This window comes from Salvia hispanica, chromosome 5, assembly GCF_029641045.1.
Source record: "Salvia hispanica isolate PSC_SH4W2 chromosome 5, Shi_PSC_v1, whole genome shotgun sequence".
NCBI lineage: Eukaryota > Viridiplantae > Streptophyta > Magnoliopsida > Lamiales > Lamiaceae > Salvia > Salvia hispanica.
In genome coordinates this window covers 39,670,316-39,680,000 of record NC_142696.1, presented here as the reverse complement: position 1 = coordinate 39,680,000, position 9,685 = coordinate 39,670,316, and the positions used below count along the sequence as shown (strand labels likewise).

Sequence of the window (9,685 nt, the reverse complement as noted above, 5' to 3'; positions counted from 1 at the left end):
TCACACAAGGTTGATACTGTATTTTTTTAGTCAAATAAGTAAAATATTGCTCCTACACTTATATTTACAGCCATCTAAATTTTTATATATAAATCACAATAATAATTCAATAAATTGAGACTATCCAACACTCAGAATATTAATTGAATTTGTGGGCCTCGGATTTGTTTTCAGTACTAAAATGGGCCTCTAATTCTCTATATGATAGGCCTTTCTTGAGGCTCTATGGGCCTAGGATTAAATAATAATAGTATAAACAATAAATAGATTTATATGCTGCAAAATACGCAATATCAAAAGTTATGCACAACTTTTTTACTCACTTTCGGTTTTTCTCTAAGAAATGGAGTATCTATTTTAGCTAATCCTTTTCCACAATGTAGAAAATGATACACCAAATATAGAAGCATATAAGAAACAGAGATGAAAGATATGAGATAGAGAGATTTCTATTTCACTCGAAAATCAATCGTTCACATTTAAAAGATCATCGCTTTTATGCTAGAAAGATGATGCATTCTAGATCTAAAATAACCAATGAAAAGCAAGCTAACTAGACCACTAATACCGCTGCAAGCAACTGATTATTGGTCACAAAAACAACCCACTTATTAACTTCCGAGCCACGTCAGCACCAAGGGCTCTTTTGCCACATCAGCTGATTATTGCTCTTTTGTTCCTCACACTCGAGCTCATTTCTAAAGTTGCATTAGCACAAGATCTCCTCCATTCTTCACTTTCAACACACAATTACCATATTTCTTCCCCAAAATCATTAGCTTTTCTCTGCATAAAACATTTCTAGATAAAAGAGAGAAAATAAATATGAGCGTCAGTGTTTCGAATGAAATATTATAAAAATTAAAATAAGATGAGTATCCGAATGTTAGAGATGCACTGAAAATGGGAAATACTAATGTGTTCAACCATATACCCACTTTAAGTAACCGTCACGTGAAATTACATGTGCTTTGTTACTAAACTTTATAAACATGGGACCACTTTCAAAAGTCCTTTTATAATTTTATTTGATAAAATACGATTAGAGCTATCATTGTAGTACATAATTAAGAGTATGCAAGATATTCGGCTTGGTTATTTGCATGTTCGATTATTTGATTTTACCATTTAATGTTTAAGTTATGATAAATTACGAAAATACATCATCTTTAACTAAACATAATTTAAATGACCAATTAATTTCTTCTTCAATCAGTAAATTGATTTAAATCACTATCATGACCATAAGATAATTGAACTATTGTTGATAGTTAAAAAAGACTTGACTAGAGTAATAACATGATATACTTTATATAGATATTGAATGAAGTGGAAAAAAATGACTTAGATCGATGGCAACGAAACCATTGCCCACCAAAAGAAGCTTTGCACTCTTTGATAAAATTAAAATCTCACTATAGCTGATTGAACTCGAATTGTGTAAAAAATATTTGTAAAAATCATAATGACAATATTTTCTTTCTAAGTCAAATCATTATTTATAAGTATTAAGTGTCATATAAATAGTTTGTATGCTTCAAATTTCCAACTCGTAATCATTCTAAATGTACATGTACAATTTATGTACATTTATCTTTAACCATTTTTAAACTAGGCTTATAAATTACTATAAGCACGGAATAATATTTACATCCGAAAATATTATCAACAAATTAGGATAAATTAAAGATAGAAGCCCAACGAAATAAACGGGCCACAAAAAGCAAATGGGTCCATAAATTGATGGTCTCCATAAAAAATCTCAACAAAAAAGTTCCCAATTAATGCATGCCAATAAAAGGTCAAGAGCATATTTAGCAGATGGGATGTTAAATGATACTACCTACATTTACATAATTTGATAGTCTATCAATATTAATACAATAGAAAAATACCCAAAATCATTGCTGACATATCATATATAGTAAGCAGCCACATGCTAGTTTTGACGAGGTTGTGACAAACTAATCAACTAAACCATAACTCCAATATCAAAATATACGTGATTTAAAAATTTCTCATGCTCAATTCCGATCACTCAACCATTAATCTAAAATTAGTAGTAGTATATTATTAAGAAACTATCCCATTACAAAACTTATATCAATCGAACTTCTTGGTTATGCAAAACAATCAAATACACGAGTTGACTACTTCTTGCGTGTCCGCCATTAGGATTCTCATTTGTATTAATTTTAAATGAAATGTGAGTGGAATGAGTTAGTGGAATTTGGGCTCCTACTACTCCTACCATTTTTATTTTTATTTTTAAAAATTAACTCCTATAAGTAGAAAACTCCTACCATTTATAGTAAAAGTGAACCGGAATTCATATTCGGGGACGGACTAAAGTGACAAAAGGAGACTCCTATTCACGGACATTGAGAATATTTCTCTATTATGATGTAACAATATTTTTTAAATAATGATGATTACATTTTACTTGTGAATACATCCTTCAACCATTTTTCAAACCAATTTTAAAATTTATGAAAATTACTGAATTAGACAGAAATTCATAATTTTAAATACCAATATCCCGAAAAAAGAACGAAAGAAATAAGTACGAAAATGTAGAAAGTGATTCATTAATAACTCATTATATATGTAAATAGTTGCAGCAAGTAATGGGTAGTTGTATCCGCCAACCTATTTCCATTACTCCCTTTCCAAACCATATAATATTAATTTTTTATTAAAAACAAAGCCTTATTAAATCTAGCCATTTCCAAATTCGTCGCACTCACCAATTCCCAATTTCGCAAATCTAAAAACCCTCGATCTCGGAATCCGATGGCTGGAATGTTCTCCGCCGTGCGGCGAATCTACCTCACCGCCTACAACTGGACGCTCTTCTTCGGCTGGCTCCAGGTGTTCTACCTCGCCGTCTCTACTCTCCTGAATTCCGGCTACGAATCGGTCTACGCCGCCGTCGAGAAGCCGCTCATCCTCGCGCAGTCAGCCGCGCTGCTCGAGATCCTCCACAGCCTCGCCGGAATCGTCAGATCTCCGGTCACCGCCACTCTGCCGCAGGTCGCCTCGCGGCTGTACGTGACCTGGGGAATCCTGTACAGCTTCCCCGAAATCCGGACGCATTTCTTCGTTTCGTCGCTGGTGATTAGCTGGTCGATTACTGAGATAATTAGGTACTCGTTTTTCGGATTGAAGGAGGCGTTCGGATCTGCGCCGTCGTGGCTGCTGTGGCTGAGGTACAGCACGTTTCTGATGTTGTACCCTACCGGAATCACGAGCGAGGTAGGGCTGATCTACTACGCGCTGCCGTATCTGAAGGAATCGGGGGACAAATTCAGCATCAGGATGCCGAATAGGTGGAATTTCTCGTTTGATTATTACTGTAGTGCGGTGTTGGTTCTGGGATTCTATGTTCCTGGAAGTCCTCATCTCTATGGATACATGTTGGAGCAGCGGAAAAAGGCGCTCGCCAAAGCGAAAACGGCGTGATTGGGATCTGATGATGAAGATTTTTATTGTGGTTTAACCTCTGTAAAATTTGATTTTGTGGTATGGATTTAGTCTGATTTGTATGGAAACTAGTGTTTTAATTTTTTAATCATCAATTCATCCTTCTCTTTGTGGTTACTTTTGAGTTTGGGAGTGATCGGTTTGTTCTTAAATGAAAATGAAAATGAAAATGAAAATGAACTGCAATTCACACTTTTATCTATCTTATACTACTACTAGTACATATTGATTTTTTTGTATGCAAATAAAATGTACTAGTACTGTAATAGACACAAACTTTTAGGCTTGAAAAAGTAAGGCTACAATTTCGAGTTTTGTCTTGTGACGTTTTGGCAACTTAATAACTTTTACTAGTAGTATATTGTGATAATGCAAAATACAGTAAAAATTAGTACTATTTCATAAATTAGTTAATGGAGTATAAGAACACGGAGATAGTCGAGAATAACACTAGAATTGTGACAATAGTCATGCATTTCTAGTGACAAGTTGATCATTTCAAACGAAACAAAAGGAGTACTAATCGCACCAAATGATAAAACAACAAACTATAATCACAACTGAATATAGAGAATTTTCATTTCAACATTGAAGCACTAAATTTTTAATAAACTTTGTTTATTGATATATTAAAAACTCAAATAGTACTATGACTCATCATTTCAAGGACCTCACCAAATTAAATGTTAGGTTTCAGCGGTAACCAAATTTATAACTCTTAATTTGACTACTGCACATAGGAGGGGGACCGTATCATAGACATTTTCATTTCTCACTAATACATAATTAACACATACGAAGTAACATTGATATCAAACATATCAACATTCAATAACATTCTGTCATGTGGTAATATTTTCAATTTTACTGTATTCAACAATTAACGACTCAGACAATATTCATAATTTCACACCACTTCTATAAAGTTTCATCAATCTAAATTATCGCTTAAATTAAAAGCCACATGAGAAAATGGCATGATGCTAACATATCATAATTAAATTTAACATAAATGAATATCCAAGCATGTAGAGAAGAGATGCAACTAAACAAAGAAGGAGACGAGTTAAAATCACAGGAGTTGGAAGACCATGCCAAAATCAAAAGCACAAAATAAGCTCAAAACTGATAACTGATGATAAAATCTGGCAAAGTTGACAAACACGGGTTTAACGTTCTACAGAGGCAAAATTAAAGGAAGCAGAACATGGTTCTAATTAAAAAAATTCCATTCCAAGCCCTGTACTACATAGCAGAGGGAAAGATACTTAGGTGTTCGTAGCCCTGGTGTATATCTGCTGGCTTGCATGAGCTGAAACCATTCTGATCAAACCTCTAGCCATCAATTCCCTGATTGCTTTCCTCGCCAGCGATCCACTGATCTGCACATAACAAGACATTTTACTAATGCATCAGCAACCAACAGTGGCGACCTTTCATATCCAAGAAAGGGATATGAAATGGAAGTATTGAACTGAAATGGAATTCAATTAGCAGGATATACATTAAAAACTAACAAAACAGACGGACTCCAAGTGCTAGAATTTACTACTCAATTACTTTATAATTATACATATTCTGTATTCAACAATATACAAAACTGAAAATCAAGAGAATTTCATTGAGAGAATTTCATTGAGAGAATTTCATCTGACTCGCAATGAATGAAATATGTATTGGCTAGGTACAATAGTAGATCATGATGCATAATGTAAACAGAGAAAACAACCAGATTGCATTATGTATATAACCAATTTTCAACAATTAAAATTATTGAACAACGTCACAATTAATATACTATAAGCACCTCATATTGAGCGCAATCTGCAAACTACAGAAACTACTATAGAGAAGACGAATTGAGGAAACCTATAATTTACAATCTACATCATGCTAAGTTGCTAAACCCTAAATTTCATCAACAATATATCCAATTAACCAGCTAAAACAATAAAAGGAGTTCGTGATTCAAATCAATTAGCACAATATCATGATTCAAATCAAAATAACGTACCCTGAGACGATCGGAGAGAACGGAGGGAGTGATAAGCTTGTACTTGGGTGCCTCAGTCAGCAATTTGTCGTAGGTCGCCTTATCGAACAGCACCATGTTGTTCACCTTCTCCTTTTGCTTACCCTTGCTCCACTTCTGCAAGCCAATAATTTTCAATAAATAATTAATAAAAACCTAAATAACAAAAAAAGGAAAACAGAGACTAAAAGAACAGAAGGCGACCTTCTTCTTCTGCTTTCCGCCTCCGGATTTCGCCGGCTTCGACGATGGTGGAGGAGCCTTATCCTTCTTCGGCGCCTGCGAAAAACGGAGTAAAAAGAATAAGCGTAAGTAGCGATATTGGATTTAAAAATTGAGCGAGATCCAGTATTAATGAATCAGAGCAGCGGCGCACCATCGCAATGCGAGTTCTACGTCGGTGGTGGAGGGCGGCTGGTTGGTTTAGCTCAGAGAGACTTGAGGCGAAGAGGAGAGGCTGCTTAATAATTCACGACCTAGTTAGGGTTTATATCTACTTCGCATTCAACGACGTCGTATTCGGTTATCAGGTGATGGGCTTGGGCTTATAGTGTTGGGCCTTATTTTTTGCTAAGCCCAATCAGTAAGCCTATTTTTACTCCATTTCCAATTTTTTAGCAGAAAAAATAATTCCAAGTGCAAAGGTTTGCATTAAATATATTATTCTATCATTAAATATAACCTTGAACATGCTATATTATTTAGTCAAATTTTAAATAATAAACAATAATATATTATTATAATTTATGCCAACGAGAATGTTTTAATTAGCCTAAAATATATCATTGAGCACACCGTATAGTAAAATTTGAAATAATATACACTAATCATGTATTTAATCACTGATTAGCTTTTATTCGAAATGGTATTCTACAAAGTAGTTTTATTTAAAAGAATATTACTAACATACATTAATTAATTGTAATATAGTTCTGCGTTGTTTTCATCTATTAATAAATCCACATACAAATGAACAATATTATAAAAATTATAATCACGATCACTAAATTAATAGCGTATGACATGTCTATAAGATCTCAAAAGACTCTGAAATAATAAAATACAGTATATTGAAGTGACGGAGGGCGCGGCGGCGTTGGAGGAAGAGCCGCATAGGCGGCGTGGACGAGGTGGCGGCAGTGGTTGACAGGGAGGCGGCGCGGCAGCCTCCGATCTCATTTCTTTTATTAATTAATAATGTGATGAATAATGTGATTTTATTTTGTGGTTGTGATGATGTGCGGAAGAGTATTTTATGATTGTGTTGACTGGACAGACAATTTTTATGGTTATGGCGCGACTGTTCTGTTGTATTATGAACACTAGTACATTTTGAGAAGCATAAAATCCTAGTGAATATATTCCCACCGAGCTAAATCTATTACTAGTAAAATTTGGAGGAAACACCTTGAAAAAATACATTAACCGCCGTACACGTAGACAACAACAATAAAATAAATATTAATGTCGGTCTCAAAATATTTCACCAAATTACATAATATATCATGATCATGACATAGACAGATACCCTAATTAACCAAATAAAAGTAGACATATGCACAATTATTTCAGCACAAATGCACGCAGCCATATTCCATTCCTCAAATTATCAGAATAAATACAATACAACTAGTTAGTTATTCTTGACTTTTGAGACATAGGAAAAGATGCATATGCTTATTGAAAAATAATTAACAACACTAATATTATTTTAGAAAATCATTAAATAAAAAAGAAAAGGTGGAATCCGAGTCAGAAATCAGATGATCCACCGTGTGAATCTCCCAACTAGGAACAGTTTCTAGATTATTCGAAACTAAATAGGTAGTAATATTTTATAAGAAACACGAAGTCAATTAATTAAACCAACGAGGATGTCTGAATCCTTATCTGCTGCTTTAATGCGCTTTTAGAGGCATATTAAAAGTTGCTTTAGGATCTTAAAAGCGTGATTAACTCTCTCATTTAATCTTGGATTAGGAGGAATTATTATGTTTGGGAGAATAAAATAACTTCTATTTAGTGCCGGAATAACATCAAAAAGTCTAAAGTGGTGTTAGGAAAAGAAAGTTATTATTTATTTATTAGTTATTTGCCTTTTATTTCCACTACGACAAATGTTGAATCATAGTACTCCATATGTTTAGTTCGTGTATAATTGAGACATTAAGATGTTAATTTTTACTAGAACTATATCGACTATATTTTTATTCTTTATATACTTGAGTGTATAATCTTGCTTCTTCATAAACTTACTTTGATACATATTGCATTAATAATATTTTTTTATACATCAATGATGGTTCAAATTAAATTTTAATTAAAGACAAAATCCAAATAAATCACGATATGTCAAATTCTATCTATCATTAAAAATCTGAAAATTAAATCACGAAAGATGAAAATTTTACGATTATATCACCCGCCTCATTTTCGGCAAAAATATGCAATGATATGACAACCGGTTTTAAACACGTGGAATTGTTATGACTACGTTGACTCACTTTTTAGGATGATACATGTTTATGTTATGTGGTGCATGCTTAAAATCTGTTGGTATATTATTGCATATTTTATTGGTAAGGAGACAAATTAGATAATTGCGAAATTCAATTTTCAGATTTTGAAAAATATAGGACTAACTTGAATTTGATTCATCTTTTCCCTGATTTATTTGACAATTACCATTTAAATAATAAAGAGAGAATTTTTTTACATGCTCCTCTTTATATTTTTGGGTTCGACTTATTGATGGTAATAAGTATAACTAATAAAACCATTTAATAATCCACGAAACAATATTCGGGCATCACTATAAACAGAGCAACAATGTCTCTTAATTTATAGTTTCTTTATTGAAAAATTGAAATCTAAATAAAGACAAGTTATATATTATTTGGAGTTGATGGTTAATGCTTTGGAAAAAAGCATGTCTCCCACTTAAGGCACTATTACTTGGATAATGTAAATCAAAGTGAGACCATGGAGCCCAGAGATCTGTGGCTCACTCAAATTATTCTTAATTTGCTTCCATTAAATCGGTCCCATCATTTTCATTTATGGCTTACACTTCATAATCAATTGTGAATCCAAATAAAGAAAGAAAAATTCCTAATATTCCACACATCACGCTATGCATGTTAAATTAATCCATGTATTTTGTTAATCACAATTCACATCTACAATTGTTATTTGGGAAATATGTAGTATGTACTCAGAGCTATCTATTGGAATCAAATCACGTAAAATTGAATGTAATTAATATGATCTAATTTTATTACATCGTGTAGCATTTCATATGATATAAAATATGATACACGTAGGTTTGGAAATAAAAAATTAAAACAGAAACTATGTTTCAAGATCCAAAAATAAATTTTGATTGAAAATTCAGTCAAAAGTTTTGTTGCTAAAAGGTGTCATTGGGAGCAGCCTTACCTCGTTGTTGACTGCTAAGTTTTGTAACAGGATACCGTTCGTCGCTAGTTGCGAGTTCATCGTGGTTTTGTTGCAAAATCTGGACGGTGATGGTCATCGATGACCATTTTTTACGACAATGGTACTGTTAAACTAGGTTACTCAATAATGTGTGATGGGCAAAAAAATGTTTGTCGCAATTTATTTTTCAACCTGTTTTTAAACATCCATTCTTTTCAGTCACAAGTCCATCACAAATCGGGCTTATGATGAAAAAAGGAAGGATTTTGAAATAGAATTATCAACATTTTTTAGAAGCATATGAACCGCAAATCGCAATACGAGTATTTTTCCTATTATTATTGGAGTTGAAATTTTGAGAATAATAAAGGTCTATAATATCCTTAATGCCGCAATCCAAATTATAAATTAGGTATTTTTATCCATTAACACATTTTTAAAGATATGAATGTCCATGATATATTTGTAGTACTCCAAATAGAAAGATGGGACATAGACTGCTATGTAACCTTTAAGGTGGGACACATTTGAATTATATCCAATAAAACTCCATTTCTTACTTATTCCCATGAGATATTGAGCGAGTAAAGGGCAATTATACAGCCATAAATTAAATTTGGACATTTTGTATGTCCGACAAAATCATAAGTTCACTGTGGTCCATTGCTTTTAGATTCTTATTTGTGATTATTTATCTGGAATTCCCAAATATCGAATAAACCAATACAAAAA

The 9,685-nt window shown here is 32.9% G+C and overlaps 2 protein-coding genes across 2 annotated transcripts; one reads left to right on the top strand and one right to left on the bottom strand.

The window, feature by feature from the left end:
* Positions 1-2,656: 2,656 nt before the first annotated feature.
* On the top strand, positions 2,657-3,600 carry PAS2 (Protein-tyrosine phosphatase-like, PTPLA). Its single transcript, XM_048083079.2, has one exon. It carries the CDS (start codon positions 2,794-2,796, stop codon positions 3,460-3,462), a length of 669 nt encoding a protein of 222 aa, XP_047939036.1. The 5' UTR covers positions 2,657-2,793; the 3' UTR covers positions 3,463-3,600.
* A 997-nt stretch (positions 3,601-4,597) lies between these two features.
* Positions 4,598-5,999, bottom strand: LOC125186756 (small ribosomal subunit protein eS25). Its single transcript, XM_048083202.2, has 4 exons — positions 5,892-5,999; positions 5,720-5,794; positions 5,498-5,632; positions 4,598-4,865 (listed from the first exon to the last, which is right to left on the bottom strand). Exons 1-4 carry the CDS (start codon positions 5,892-5,894, stop codon positions 4,752-4,754), a joined length of 327 nt encoding a protein of 108 aa, XP_047939159.1. The 5' UTR covers positions 5,895-5,999; the 3' UTR covers positions 4,598-4,751.
* Positions 6,000-9,685: the final 3,686 nt, after the last annotated feature.

What these genes read in the sequence shown, in the direction of transcription:
- LOC125186756 (XM_048083202.2), bottom strand. An exon ending in GCGGAAAGCAGAAGAAGAAG is followed by an intron (nt 5,633 to 5,719) that starts GTCGCCTTCTGT and finishes ATTGGCTTGCAG; the next exon opens with AAGTGGAGCAAGGGTAAGCA. An exon ending in TTCTCTCCGATCGTCTCAGG is followed by an intron (nt 4,866 to 5,497) that starts GTACGTTATTTT and finishes TGTTATGTGCAG; the next exon opens with ATCAGTGGATCGCTGGCGAG.
- PAS2 (XM_048083079.2), top strand. Translation starts at nt 2,794, where the DNA reads ATGGCTGGAATGTTCTCCGCCGTGCGGCGAATCTACCTCACCGCCTAC.